This window comes from Apaloderma vittatum, unplaced genomic scaffold (genome assembly GCF_000703405.1).
Source record: "Apaloderma vittatum isolate BGI_N311 unplaced genomic scaffold, ASM70340v1 scaffold5738, whole genome shotgun sequence".
Taxonomy (NCBI): domain Eukaryota; kingdom Metazoa; phylum Chordata; class Aves; order Trogoniformes; family Trogonidae; genus Apaloderma; species Apaloderma vittatum.
Window position 1 is genome coordinate 723 of NW_009731127.1, and position 15,574 is coordinate 16,296.

Consider the following 15,574-nt stretch of genomic DNA (forward strand, 5'->3'; position numbering starts at 1 on the left):
AATGATGGAAAGAGGCACAGCAACAACATCAGCCAGCTGTCTCAGCATATGTAGATGCAACCAATCAGGACCCATGGATTTGTGTGTTTGCAGTTTCTCCAAGAGGTCTCTAGCCCAATCCTCACTGAGCAGAGGGGAGTCTTCCTCGCTCCAGTTTTGCTCCCTTACTTCCAGTGACTGGAATTCCTGAGGGCTGGTCTTAGGAGTAAAGACTGAGGCAAAGACGGTATTCAGCAGTTCTGCTGTGGGATATTTAGAGGACAGCGGACATGTTTTGAACAATCCAGACAGCCTGTTTTTAGACAAGTTTTAGGAATCGCTTGAACAAGTTTGTGAAGGACATTGTGAAGGTCACTTGCGGTGGGAAATATGCTGAAGCAAACAAAAAGAAGGAGCTGGACTGGTGTACGCAACTGAAAACAGAAACAAATTCAGGCTGCAGGTGGGGAGAAACAGGAGTGTGATCAGCAGCGAAGAGCGAATCAGCAAAAGGAAAACAGCACATGAACAGGAGGATGGACTGCATGTGCTTGTTGTTAATAGCCAATCAATATAGAGCATTTAGAAAACAAGGACGTTGTGAATTGTATATTAACAGGGTTTGTGCGTTAATAAAGTGGCATTTGCTTGATCACATCGATCGTCAGCAGTGTCCCTGACTTCCACGTCATCAGTTCTGCCATCTCTGCATCCTTTGTTACCATATCTCCCACCTCATTTAGCAGTAGACCCACTTTTTCCCTACTTTTCCTTTTCCCATTGATGTATTTGAAAAATTTCTTCTTGTTATCTTTCACCTCCCTAGCCAGACTAAATTCCAAGAGAGCCTTGCCTTTTTTGTTGAGTCTTCACATACTCTGGTAGCATTTCTATAATTCTCCCAGTTAACCAGACCCTTTTTCTGCATAATGTAAATTTTCCTCTTCCATTTGAGTTTTTCCAGGAGCTCCTTGCTTTTCCATGCGGGTCTCCTGCCTCCTTTAGTTGACTTTTTTTTTTAAGGGAATACATTTCTCTTGTGCTTAGTGGAGGTGGAGATTGAATATTGACCAGATATTCCAGCTACTTTCACAATTTACAATTGTAGTAAATGGTTTTGTGGCTGTTGTACTTGCTACCCTGTGCAAATAACTATGCAAAGCACTTTATCCTCTTGCTTTCTACATTCCCTTGACAATCTGACAGTCACTCCACTGAGGAAGGCACATGCTTTTCCATATCGCCACTTGGCTTCAGTAAGAATGCTTGGTCCTCAGAAAAATGTGTAGAGGGACATGAAAACCTGGTATCCCAGGTCTTCAGGTTCCTTTGCCTGTGAAAAAGAATCTAGAAATGACTGGGTTTCTGTGCTCACTTTTTCTAAGCATCTACTCACCAGCTGATTTACACAGCGGTCCCCAGGACGTTCGGTGTGTAGCGATGGTTTCACCAGTCTTCAGGGATCGAAACATGTGGCATCTCTGCAACAATCAAGTCAAGCTCCAACAAGTAATTCAGCTTACTAATTAAAAATACCAAACAACCTTCTGATGAGTATGTGAAAGCCCAGCGCTCTTCTCACTCATTGGGCTTTTTGTTTCTTAATGCTATGCTTTGTTAAACTGAAACAATTACCAAGTAGAAGTTCAAAAGAAATGGTATTAGGGAAAAAGGTAAAAAATCTGTAATTAGTCACAGTGGAAAACCCTGTTGTGAACAGATATTTCACACAGACATTCTCTTTCTTTAAATTAACTTTCCATTTGTTTTACAGAAACCCCATGGGAGAATAAACTTCTATATGCCAGGGTTTTGCATACATTTTTTTTTTGATGTTTCTACTGTCTGTGGCAGGCACAGCGCATCCTACAACCAACACCAGCAAAAGCAGGGGCAGCTTTCCACCCCTGCCAAGCTGTGAGACATTTTGAAGGAACACACAGCTCTTCAGTGGCATGTGAACTACTGATCTGGGAGCTACAAGTCTGAAAACCCTGCCCTATGAAATGTCAGGGGTTAGCTGCCTTAGCTTTATATGAGCAGCACTTGCAAAAAAGCACAGCACGCTCCTCTTCTGCACATTTCCTCAGTAGCACCATTCTGTTTGTTTACTAGCTTTTTGTTTTAAGTCGCAACCTAAAGGTCTCTGATGGGAACCGGAGCCTACTGAGGTTATTCAAAAGATACTGCGGCTCTCCTGGAAGCACACATAAAACCAGAGAAACTGCAGTAACCTACTATAACCAGCAAAAGAAAGCAGGGGAGTGCAAAGGTGTCTTACCAGCTTGTCTACACAAGAACATCTCACATGTTACCAGTTACCATTGTCACCAGCCTGGTAACACTGAAAAACCTCTACAATTCACTATCAGCAACAGTGTCTTTAGCTGGGTCAGCCCCCAGAAAAATGCCCATGTAGCTGACACTTTGGCCTACCCTGGAATAGCTTTCCCAGCTCGGTGGATCCATTAGAGAATTCTATTACATAGCTGCTCCCTGATGCCAATGATTTTTTAGTTTCCACATGGCCATGGAGCAGCCACATTCCGCCAAACATATGCGTGGGGGTGGCACATCGCTCCTCTTCCTGCTCGAAGTCATGTTTCTTACTCATTTCTTACTATGTTGCTCCTCAGCCTTTTTTTCTACTCTAAGCTTTAGTGCACTTTACTCTCTTCCACCAATAAAACAAAGGAAAAAAAAAAGAAGAAAAAAGCCAAGAAATAATATAAGATTCAACTCTCAAATCTGTGAGCAAAGAGCTGAAGTAAATCTCCCCTGAAGCAAGTCAGTATTCTCCAGAGTAGCAGACAGATCAGAGGATAAGATTGCAGAGCCTGGGCACTTTCCTAGCCACCTCACATTATTTCCAAACCCACTCTTTTCTTCCAATTTTTCTTGACTTTTTAACTTCCTACATCTCCTCCTCCTTTCTTTGTAAAAGCTGTTGTCTTCCTGTGTGGATGTGCCTAGTACTTGTCTTCTCTGCATAACATTTTAATCTCTAAGATACTGGATTCACTAACTTTTCATAGGAGGTAAATTTTACATGGGAGAAAGCACAACATATCTCAAAAATATATATGAAAAATATAGAAATTAATAATACAGAATATATGAAAGAAGAGGACCTCACTGATTAACACTGCTGTGCCTTGCTTACTGCAGATAATCTCAATCAAACCTCATCCTGGGCTAGCAGAATTACCCCAGCACAGATGCCTGTAATTCAGATCAAAGCCAGTCCTTTAGTTAACCATGGTCCTAAACTCTAATCTCTGCAGCTAAAGCCTGCTCTAACAGAAAACCCAGCAGCCTCTAGCAAAGCAACTATTCGATTCCTTACAGCAGACATGTCAGCCCACACAGTCCCTGACTTGACCATCTGTCCTGGGTTTAGCTTAAAAAAAAATAACAGTCCTGTTTAGTGATTTTTACTTTTCAGTTTAGTCTCTTCTGAGAGGCTGCGCTTTCTGAAGTGCAGACAGTGTGTGCTACTGGCAGTGGTAACACCTGATGTTCACAGTTACTGCCTGGGACTGGGATGCAGAAAGGCTCTGGCTGATACTTATTCCTACAGTGACCAAGGCCACTGCCGGCTTTTGTGTGCCACCCTGGTGGTGCCAGGTAGTAAGAGGGGTCACAAGGAAGTAAAAGGTTGCACCTCGGGGGAGTAATAGACAGGACAGGTGACCAACGAGAGTATTGCATCCCATATACATCATATTTAGTCGAAATTGAGTGATCACAAGAGTTTCTGCTCTCTTCTGCAATGGCCGGTGTTCAGAGAGGACTCCATCTGACCTCCTGCTTTTGATCTGGATCCTGAGTTCCCGAATCCAGCTCCCTGTATCCAGTTCCCGCTGCCGCTGAGCCTGGGGCTGCCCCAGTGCCTCCTGCTCTGCAGCATCAGTGGGGACTGATACCGGGGCAGGGAGTCAGGTTTGATATTGGGCTACTATCTATAGTTGTATATAGCTCTTTACTTTTATCCTTCCACTATTATTTCTCTTATTGTTTCATTAAAGCTGTTCTAGTTTTATTTTATTTTCTAACTCAAAAGTCTCTCTGCTTCATTCCCTTTTCCTTCCCATTTTGGGGGGGGGGGGAAGAGGGGATTAGAGAGTGTCTGTCCGGGTTAGTGGCTGGCCCAGCCCTAACCCACAACACCATCCTTATTCCCCTGCTTTTCATCCACCACCACATCTTTCTTCAGCTGTACAGGAGACATACAGGGAATTCAGGGAGGTGCAGCATCTCCTCCAGAGGAATCCATGGGCTAGGGATTGCTGAAGCACTGACTTTTAACACAAAAATACAGCTGTGAAAACTAGAGCCTTCTTTACATCTGTCAGTCATGTTTCCTGTCCCTGCATTTGTTGTTTTTTTTTCTTTAAGCTGGAGGAAATTTATACTTTGAGAAAGGAAACAAATATCTTCTACTAGCCATTTTTAATCTTTTAGGAAGAGACCATTTGCTTTATAATGGTCTTAAAGTGAGTTATTTAGAGCTAGAGGACAGTGTTAAACAATAGAGAAGCACCAAACTGCTAATGAAAACATCCTTGATAGAAAAAGAGCCAGGAATGCTGGCAGAGTAAGAGGAGAATTCATGTGTGTCTGCTATCTATATATAAGAAAAGAAGCCATCAGCAAAACCTTTGTGGTTTTTTTTCTAATTTCTATGGTAGCAACACATTTTTAGATGAAGCATCGTGTATCACTTACTTAGAAGTTAAAAGAAACAAAGCAATGCTTTGGAGCACAGACAATTAGAAGCTGAAGTTGTTATCAGACCATTGCCTGGTTTATTGCTTTTAAAAGCAATAGTGCTTTAAAAAGCCCTGATAATGTCTATTAGAGGCACAGCCCCAGAAACTTAATGCTGTTGAGCATCCTTTCCTCATGCCTAAACTCTCACCCAGAGAAGCAAATCTCTAAGGGGAAAAAAGGACAGAAAAACATCCCAGAACAATTTACTCAGACTTTCTTGCTGACACTGCCAATATGGGTGCTTGTTTATTTGTGACATGTCCATCTGAGCTGACATGTTTCTGAACAGCCTATCTCCTTGTAACTTCTGTTCATTGCCTTCTAGTTACCCCTATGCAGAGATGAAAGGTTCAGCTGTCAGGTTCCCCAACTTTGATTTCTCCATTTCTGTGCAAGCTTCATGTTTTTAACTACGGGGATGAGAAACAGAAAGAAAGGTGGACAATTCCATATGGTTGTAGTTCTTCCCCACTCCTCTCAGCTCTCAGGAGAGAATGAAGGAAAAGTTCAAGAGCTATTTTAAACTCTGTTTGGAAACATTACTCCTTCAATTCCATAGCAGAACTGCATATGGCACATGAGAGAAACACAGCACACCGGAACAAAGCCCTTACCGTCCTGCAGGTGCTTCCTGGCGTCTCCATGCAAATACGAATTTTGCAGTGTAAGTAAACCACAGAATTGTTGACAAAGGAAAAAATTTTCATCTTAAACTGTGCTTTGCTTGAATTCCCATTCTCTAGCAGTGTGGTATATGTATTTGGGATGGGACAGCTGAAAAAGAAGAGAAAAATCATGCACAACAGCTAAGGCTGTGGAAGACATAGCTCAAGTTGTAAGGCTCCTTTAGAAAGCTGGAGCTAGACCCACCATGGAGCAGTGCAGGGATGATAAGGGGATATTTGCTGTTTTTTTCTCACAGTATCCAAAAAAACCAGGAGTTTCAAGAAGTGGTTTTGGAGAGTTGGAAAAGAAGGGCAAGAGTGTCTGAAAGAAGGATTTAAACTTAGCCTCACCAAACACGAAGTGAAAACATCATATTAAAAGGAATAGCTTTTGTTACTGAGCAAAAGGACTGTCCTGTATTTTAAGATGGTGAGTAAGCCCAAGGAATATGACACTGGAGTGAGATCAGGGATCCAGACAGGAAGAAACCTCCTCTTTTACCACAGGCTGCGTTAATACTGTCTGTGAATCACAATGCATAGGAATCAACTAGCTTACACCTTCATTGATGAGAGTCACATGAGCTCTTGGTAATATCTGAACCACAGAGAAATAGATAAAGCACACACTTTTCAATGTTCTTTCACTACTGACTGCCAAAACCATCCATTTCTTCAGGTTAAAAGTACAATTCCTTTGCAAAACTATGGGGAAGATAACCAAACTCAAACAACCACCACATGGACCTTTGAAAACATTTTCTTTTCATGCCTACCTTCCTTGTTCAAAGAAAGTATGGCCCGTCAGAATGGTAAGGTGCTGTGTATACGAATGATGAGAACACATGTAAAAGGTGTTTAAAATATAACACATTCTTAATCAGCACCACTGGGGGTATGGGATCATGCTATTTGCAAGGGGCATTGCTGTACCTGTTGCTGATAAAAGCAAATGAGAGGGGGTCCACTGAATTGTTAGTTGGAGTTGCCCAGCAGTCAGTGAGGACCACCTTGAGCTTGCTGTCTGCTCTCTGGATCCCCACTTCAATCAGTACATCGTCACTGGCAGAGACACTGAAATTTTTTGGTATTGGGGAGTTTCCAATAAACAACTGCATTTCTGTTCTGAAGCGTCCAGATCCGTGCAAATCCTCAAAGATGGTGTAAAGTCTGAAATAACAATTAACTTCCTTTAAAGATCACAAATTTGACCACGTCTTTCTATAAATCAGTGCCTGTTCCTCTATCCTTTGAGTATTTAAGGAGCGCAGAGTTATGTGCAGTCCAGCATATTAGGATACTGGTGAAGAGGAAAGGGTAAAAATGCATCGAGTTTTTAGTTGGAAAGGTAGGGTGCATGGAAGCACATGCGGGAAAATCCAAAGAGTGGAATGTCTTGGCAATATAAATAGAGCAGAGGGATATTTGAGTAGAGTTGAAGGGGAACAAGACTGTGAGCTGTTTTAAGTTCAAAATAAAGAGACTAAAAGATTAGTGAAGAAGAGCCGAAAATATTAAGAAGGTACAAAGATGAGCAGTGAGGTACATGAGAAAATTATAGAGCTTAGAGTGAAGGGGCCTGACAGAGACTTTGCAGTGAGATAGAAAGGAAAATACAATGTCTGGAGGGTTTGGAAACAGAAAGTGAATTTCATGGTGATAGTTTACATGTGATACTAGGCAAGAGAGTGGAGGTGCACTCATATGAAGAGACAGCATTCGCCGTCAGAGCAAAGCTTGTGCTGCCACCTTTTCTGTGAGTGTGGGTTTGATTTTCTATGAACAGTGAATTTGATTCCATCTTAACTGAAGATGGGCCCTTCCATATAAAAAAGTACTTGGATTACATATCTTTTTTTTCATGTTGATGAAATAATGATTTGTAGGCATTGAAAAATACCATCCTCAGTACCCATGTAGCAGTCTGCATGCCTATATCAGTCGAAAAGGTACATCGTTATGTTCCAAAAGCAGGAAAAAAACTGTTATTGCTTCACATGATTGCCCAGGAAGGCAAAGAGAAGTCAGGAATTCTGGCTCCTGAACTTGCACTAGTATGTTCCAAAGGTTTATTTTCATCTATGTCTGAGCCAGGCAATGGCCAAGCTTATTGACTCTTGGATCTATTGACACTTCAGGAGTAAGAAAAAAGCCCATAGCAAGGATCACCTGAGCACAGGATTCAAATGGTGGCAGATTACTTGGCATAGCAAGTACTGTCACTGGATACAGCTCAGGTCCCTGGGGATTTTTCCAATGCAGCAACACTCAGCCACACAACAGCATTTCAAAGCAGAGAGTGTTGTTACTTACCCTTCTGCAGTGTATCCAGAGGAAGTCAAGAGATCGTTTTGAAACACACAGTGAATGGGACTGGCAACTTTTAAGTGGTGGATTATATCCTGAGCAGAAACATCATTCCGAAGGATGGTTTTCACTACAGTATTAGTCATATTCTGCAACACAGAAAGAAGAAAGAGCAACTTGTTCTTATCAGTGTTACTACAGGTATAGCAGAGCCACAACCTACCAGCCTCAAGTGCTCAGGTATTCTCAATTGTTCTGTCCGCAGAAATCAAACAGATTAAACCACTAGCATCCTAGTGGCTGTACAGTGAGACAATGAAAATCCGCCAGCCTTCCTCAGACTGGAATGATCATTGCTCCACGAGGGAATTTCTGCACCTTTGCACGGCCCAAGCATAGCCTTTGGTTTGGGACCCAAAGAGATAGCCATCACTTTGTCCCCACTACTGGTAGCAGTTGGAGTATTTGTCTAAATAGGATGATGAAACTGCTTTTAAGAAAAGAGAAGCTTCTGACAGCTGCAAAAGGCACCCAGGTAGGCATGGAAAGTGACTCTCAATTTGTAGAGGGCCTTGAATTTTGCTACCTGACCTCAGAGAATCCCCTTCTCTTTCTTGCTTGCCTCCCACCCCAAACATCCCATTTCCATCACAGGAAGCAGGTTTCTTTCTCCAAAGAAATTTCTCTGTCTAACATTTCACCAACTAACAGACTATAATATACTCCTAGCTAAGGATCGGCCATTGCCCCTCCTCTCACCCCTCATAGAGACAAAAAAATGCTCTGGAGTTTCTTTACATTCACCAGCTCAAGGGACTTACAGTCTCAACCTCAGTGCCACAGTCGCTCCAGCCTGCCTCCAGCACTACGTGAGTCCCGTTACTGATGCTCACATTGCAGTGAGGCTCTCCCAGGTACAGGGAGGTTTCTGGGATGGATTCCCGCTGTAAAAAGCTCTTCTGGACAGCAAGGATGATCTTCTCAATTTCACAAAACACTGTCACTGCATCTTTAATGGAAACTTCCTGGGCAGGTTTAAAGAGGGGGACAGGAGACGATTGAGGAGAAACTTTGGGAGTTGACACAGGAACGGTGGTGAGAGAAGGCAGCACCACACTGGAGAACGTGGTGTCCTCCAGAGCCTTGTGCTCAGTAGTAGAGAAGCTCAGTGAAGCAGGGGAAGAAACATGAGCTGAAGTTTGCAAAGGTGTCACAGGTAAAAGCGTGCTGTGTACAGGTTTCTTATCCGTCAGTGTTAGGTTCTGGTTGATAGGAAATGCTGAAGGGTGTCAAAAATAAAGATACTCTTGTCATTTACATAATGATTTCATAAGGTAAAAGCAAATTCCTAGCAGGAAATTCAGTTACAAGCAGGAAACCCGGTGCTTTTTTTTAATTATTTTTTTAACCTGTTATATTTACTGCCAGTTCTGTGGCATTTCTTAAGAAAGAGCCCAAGAGATACATGAAAGTGCTTGTGAATAAAGCCTAAGTGCTTTATTTCCTGAGAACTGTGATAATTAGTGTGCTCAAGTAAAACACATATACACAGCTTCTGGAAGATAAGTGCTTGCAAGAGATCCCAACTCTAAGTTGCTCATGAAGTGTGCCTCTGATTTTGCCTTGTATTGTAGGAAACTGCACAAATCTGGATGTGAGGTATAAACAGGAGCAGAGTTTGTTAAAAAATCTGGCCCCATTTGTGATCAGCTAATACCCAAAAGATGTGACCCTGAGCACTTTGGAAAACCCATTTGGAGGGAAGTGCAGGACAAACCTCATGTAGCAGGCCCACATTGCACGTATGGGTCCTGAGAGACACAGTGGGGCGTTGAACAAACGTGTTAGTAGCAATCTTTAATGGTTTCAGGGAGAAATCAAGCAGGGGAAAAGGAGAAGCACAGATTGAGATCAATGTGTATGCCAAACCTCTGACATACAGTAAAGGCTCTGGGGCTGCCTGATGGCTTCTTGCTGGTAGAAACAATCTAAATATTCAACTAACACTGACCTAGAAAGCTCCAAGATAATAAACTCCATTCACAGTGAAACACAAGGATGTGTCTCATTGCACAAAAATTCTCTTAAGCAATTTTAATGAGTTGTACGTACCAATAGCATCTACTTCTCAAACAATATACAAAATCTGTACATATATATATATATAAAACTCCCCATCTTGCAGATATATTCCAGATAAAAAAGTTGCTGATTTGAACATAAGAGGAAGAAAAAGAAAAGACTGAACTCTTTCAGAGCTGAATTTCCCAAAAGCTCATTACCATAAAGCTAAATATCTTCATTAAACAAAACTGAGCAAAGGTTGGTATCACTTGAAAAATCCTTGTGACTTCACCAAAGAGTAGTTTATCACTGTGGTTACAAAACCAAATATAGGTTACTGAAGAAGTCTAAAGGAATTTAGGAGCTTAAAGATCCATCATACGTCAGCTAGCAAATGATTTAAGGGAAGAGAGAAGCTAGATGAATTAACTCACACAGAAAAGCAGTTTGTAATACCAACATGTCATCCCTGCTGCCATACAGAGGTCACACGACATACCTAGTGCTTCCTGTTCCATTCTCTATCACCTCTATCCTCTCCACTACTGCAAATGAAAATAACTAACAATCTTGATAATCCTATCTAAGGCTAATGGCACATATGAAAACAGAACTGTTACAAGAACCTTACAAAGACAACATTAAATATTAATATATTAAACTCTTATGGCAAGGTATTAGTCAGAAATACTTAAAGTCTGCTGTGAGACTTTTCCCATTGGGAACCAGCTGATAACAATGAACTACATTAATCCCTGGCAAAATACCAAGATTTGTTGTAAGTATGACCATGATCCTGTGAAGATCAGATCACTAAGCATTCAGTTAGCCAATAGATAATGAAAGAAATATATTTTTTTGCCTTCACAGCTTCTTCCAGGCATTTCTGGATGCTTGTCAGCAAATCCTTCATTGCAGCTGCACTGGTAGAACCCCAGTGTGTTGTGACATGATGCATCCGGGGAGCAGTCATCTTCTTCACTTTTGCACTCATCGTAATCTTTTGGGTATATTTAAGCAAAAGGAAAAGGTAGAGAATGTATAAATTAAAATGTGATGGTTATGATGCTTTGAGCACGGTTTTATCATCATGATATCATGGTGGGGTTATATCCCCCAGGTGTGACACTCTACTGTAAGTGGCAGGCAACTGCTGGGTCTAGAAGAGGTGGGATACTGGAAGCAAGGCACTGACAAAACCCTCCAGGAGCTGTGCTACCAGTGATGCTCAGCAGATACTTGCTGAAATGCAGACACCTTACTGCAGAGCTTCCATCCTCTGAAACTGATCACCAGCCCAAAGGGGGACACTTCTAACTCTGGGGGCTTCCTCAGCTGCCTCCCCCATTTCACACTCATAAGGAGATGGTTAGTAAACGCCCAGCATGAGTGAAGCAGGAGGGCTGTATGGCTGCTCGAAGTTGCAGTCTAGTTGCTTTCTTAATTTTTACCTGGCCAAAGTTTTCACTTCTGAAAGGAAAGATATGCTTTACTTCCCTTTCTCTTCCCAAGGTCTTACTTATTAACGGGATATGTAACTTTCCAAATTCACAGCTGTGAGGGTAAAAGGCAAAGAGAATGTAAAGGGCAGAATGAACACGTTTCTGAAGTTATTTTGTGTGAGATTCTAACTGACAGCTTCTAACATCCTTGGGACAAATGTGTCACCTTAAGGATATAGAATTTGGTATTTTTTTTCAGAGATGACATATTGATTTGTAAAACAGAATTCAAGAGCAGTTGATCAGAAGACTAAAGTTTCTTATTACATACTTGAATTACATATAAAGGAAAATAAGTTGTACTATCAGCCATTGTGCTGGTCTTGGTAAATTGTGGACTTTCATCTGAACTCCAGACCCACAGGTGTGTGAGGAAAACACATTCCATTGCAGAAGAATTCACATGTTCATTTATTTGTATCTTGGACTTTCTTTCTCATGCAAAATTATCAGTGCAAGCAGAAAGTACCATAAGTCAAAACTATCTTAAACAGAGCTAGTTATGTCTGTGTGCACGCACATGTGTCTGTGTACCCGTTTGACTGGTAGCTTATAAAATCCTTAATTCGTAACCACTGTTCACAACATCTCTGTTTATTTTTCTCTAAAAATAAAATGCTAGCTACATACATAAAGATAAGCTGATTTTGTCCTTTTGGATCCAGAGTCCTTTTGGATCAGCTTCTTATTTCATCTTTTGATGTTCTCTGAAAAATCTTATTGGATGCATAAGCAGGAGCAATATAAAGAGAGAGAATGGCTTTCTATCCATCTGTTATGCAGATACAGTCACTTTATAAAATATAGATTAATATAGGCTTTTTCATATTTCTAGTTCTAAGGAACTACTGGGATACAAGCTTATACTTACCATTTATGGAAAGATTGCTCTTGGCAACTGTGAAATAGGAGCTGTGTTCAAAGACATCATGAAAAGTGGTGATGATGTAGTAGATATCAACATCTTCTGCAATCAGTAAATGGAAATTAACCACTATACTCCCACTAGTAATACCCGTTATCAACACTTTAATCAGACCAGCATCCATTTGCTGACGAATCTCAAGGGGCGTAGATCGACGTACCTGGAATATAAAGAAAAAGAATGTGGAGATGGACAAATGGAATGAATTAAATTACAGGTTTGCACATTGCATAAAAGAACATTGCAATTCAAAATATATATGGAAGCAACAGAAAATTGATTTAGCTTTACAATATTTCCATCCCCAGTTTTCTCATTATGGGCATCTGTCGTCAGGGAGAGCTCAAGCAGACCATCAACCAGCAGGTTTAGATTTTGATTAGGGCTAGAGTTAGTGTTCAGAGAGCCACAAAGCCTACAGCTCCAGGGACTCTGGGGCTGAATAAAGAACACCAAGGTCTGCATGGCACTGCACTAACATTGCTCCATCCACACCTTTCTCATCCGGGCCACCCATGCTGAATGGGATCTCAACCTCAGCCCTTTGCTATTTTGCCTATTTTTATTAGGGCTAGGGCTAGCACTTCACTGCCACATGCAGGAGAGTTGAGCTCTTCTTTAGGCCCCCTCTTTAGGGTACACCCCTCACTACCTTCCCTAGCACAAATTTCCAGAGAATTACGAGGGTGGGTAGTGGCTACAATCTGGTCACCTCCCACCTCTTGTTCTTCTACACATCTTCTCCTGGAAATATCTGGAGCATCAAGGGTTGGATTTCAGCTGTGAGTTTAAGGCACAGCTTATGTCGGTGGTGTGATGCTCAGGGATGCAGGCAGGGACTCCTCCCAGGGAAGAGGCAAGGAAGTGTCAGCGATGGGAGTCAATGGGAGAATCAGCTTCATTTTTTACACCCATGCACAGAGCTTGTGCACTCTGTGCTGGTTTCTCTCAGGTAATCACAGTTTTTGCACAGCTGTGTGCCAAGCCAGACTTACCTGCTGGCTGTGTGTTTTCCAGTCCTGACTTACTTGCCTGCTACATCTTATTCAGCCCTGCAGATGGCCCCAGATTTTGCAGGCATGCTACAGCTCTCTTCTGAGTCGTCATAGCTGATGGTTATTGCAGGCACTTGGTGACAAGGCAACACTGCATGGAGCAAACCCTCTGCGTGCACCTGGAAAGGGCTCCTATACACCTGGAAGCCCCACACAGCAATCCTTGCGGTGCCCCATGGGGCACACAGGCAGAGCCAGAACAGTGGAAAGAGCTACCTTCTCCACAAAAGCCTGGGTGGACCATAGGCTGTCCTTGTAAGCCCCAAAATGTCCCGTTTCACCAAGCCAGGGTGCTCTTGGGCCCCTTCCCTCTCTCTGATGTTTCACAAGCATGTACTGCAAAATTGGAGGTCAACCCTAAGTTTTCGTCTTTTATAGTTTTTTGTATGGACACTTCAGGTTAGATATTAGGAAGAATTCCTATACTGAGAGGGTTGTCAGCCATTGGAACAGGCTGCCCAGGGAGGGAGTTGAGTCACTGTCCCTGGAGGTGTTTAAGAGATGGGTGGATGTTGCGCTGGGGGGAATTGTTTAGTAGGTTGAGAGGGTTGGAAAAAGGCTGGGCTCGATGGTCTTCTAGGTCTCTTCCAGCTGATACGATTCTATGATTCTATTGAACATTAAATACGAGCACCTGTGACATCTTCCTAGGTAATCCCCAATTTCATCTGTATTCCCTTTTCACCTGTCCTGAAGGTTTTATCATTGTTTCTTCTTACTTAAGGCTTGGGATTTTTTTTCTTCTGCTTGGTTTTTTGTGGGGTTTTTGGCTGGTTTTATCTGCCCTTATTTATTTTTTTCCTCACAAAGCAGGACTCAGCTTGAAAAATGTCAGGGGACATGCACGATATTCTTACTTAGCCACTAGGTGACACTACAAAACTCTTTATCCAGAGGGCTACATGATTTCACAACAGATACCACACCCTAATCAAAATAATGGTTGATGAGGTGGGACTAGAAAAAAAGGAAAAGAGAGAACTTTTTAGAAAGAAATATTCAACAGCTAGTATCCTTGAGTACGAGGGGTTTTTTACTAGACAAATAAATTATCTTGAGATCTATCATTATATCTATGATTTCTGTAGCACACGAAAGAAACATCTGCAATGCCATCAGTATGCCAGAAGAAGAGCCACAGGAAAGGGAAAGAACATTAGCAAAAATTAACACCACCCATCTGTAGGTCCCAGGGAAAATGTTCGCAGCTCACTGGAGCTGTTGTGGGTACCTGCATGGGAGGCTGTGTTGCTGGCAGAGCAGAGAATGCACCAGCAGTCTGGAAACTGGAAATAAGTAAAAGGCACGTTAATTTGAACAGAACACTGTATGAAGTCTGGTTTTTGACTCAAAGGAAAAAAAAGAAAGGAAAAAAACCCCAAACTCCTCACTGTCCATGCTCTGACTTGACCTCCAGAGGGAAGGTACTAGAGCATGCGTCTGCCCAGCCACCATCACCTGCAGCTCTCGTGATGTTCCAAATAGGGGATAAACTGAAATTAACAAAAGGGTTGACATTACACTGGAATAAGGAAACTGCCTTAATTCCTGTATCAACGCTGATTCCGCATTAAGACAGCTTTAACTGCAATCATTTGAAGTGCACTAAGCTATGTCAAACAAAGGCTATGTAATTTCCAAATGAGAAGTCACCTTGATAAGGCACTATCATGTATTAGTTTCACGCTTTTGTCAGTTAAGTTTAAGACACCCAAATTACTAAGCTACATCAAACAAAGGCTATGTCATTTCCAAATGAGAAGTCATCTTGATAAGGCACTATCATTTATTAGTTTCACACTTTTGTCAGTTAAGTTTAAGACACCCAAATTCAAAACAATTTTTCCCACTTTGGAATTTAATGCATTCCAGTGAATACATTATAAACTCAAACCTTTTGTTTTCCTATTTCATTTTCTTGAGGACACATCAAACAAAGGCTATGTCATTTCCAAATGAGAAGTCATCTTGATAAGGCACTATCATTTATTAGTTTCACACTTTTGTCAGTTAAGTTTAAGACACCCAAATTCAAAACAATTTTTCCCACTTTGGAATTTAATGCATTCCAGTGAATACATTATAAACTCAAACCTTTTGTTTTCCTATTTCATTTTCTTGAGGACAAGCCCTAGCTTCCATGATATTTTTGCCTGTTGCAAAAGACACACCGAGCAAAGCCAAAAAAGGCTAAAATACTCTCTCACCCTTAGCTATGCTGCTTTTCAGTTGCATTGCAAGAAGGATGGTGGAACTAGACTGGGCAATGACAGTGCAAGTTGTCACATCAAGTTTGTACCTCAT

The 15,574-nt window shown here is 41.7% G+C and overlaps 1 protein-coding gene across 1 annotated transcript in view; it reads right to left on the reverse strand.

The window, feature by feature from the left end:
* Window positions 1-1,375: 1,375 nt before the first annotated feature.
* Window positions 1,376-15,574, reverse strand: part of UMODL1 (uromodulin-like 1) — a gene marked incomplete at its 3' end in the record, with an annotated part of 46,186 nt that continues 31,987 nt past the window's right edge. The window contains exons 14-20 of the mRNA XM_009875072.1: window positions 12,162-12,375; window positions 10,651-10,788; window positions 8,546-9,003; window positions 7,731-7,873; window positions 6,351-6,587; window positions 5,367-5,526; window positions 1,376-1,460 (exon numbers count right to left, since the gene is read on the reverse strand). Coding sequence (XP_009873374.1) covers window positions 1,376-1,460; window positions 5,367-5,526; window positions 6,351-6,587; window positions 7,731-7,873; window positions 8,546-9,003; window positions 10,651-10,788; window positions 12,162-12,375 — 1,435 coding nt within the window. The remainder of the gene's footprint in view (window positions 1,461-5,366; window positions 5,527-6,350; window positions 6,588-7,730; window positions 7,874-8,545; window positions 9,004-10,650; window positions 10,789-12,161; window positions 12,376-15,574) is intronic.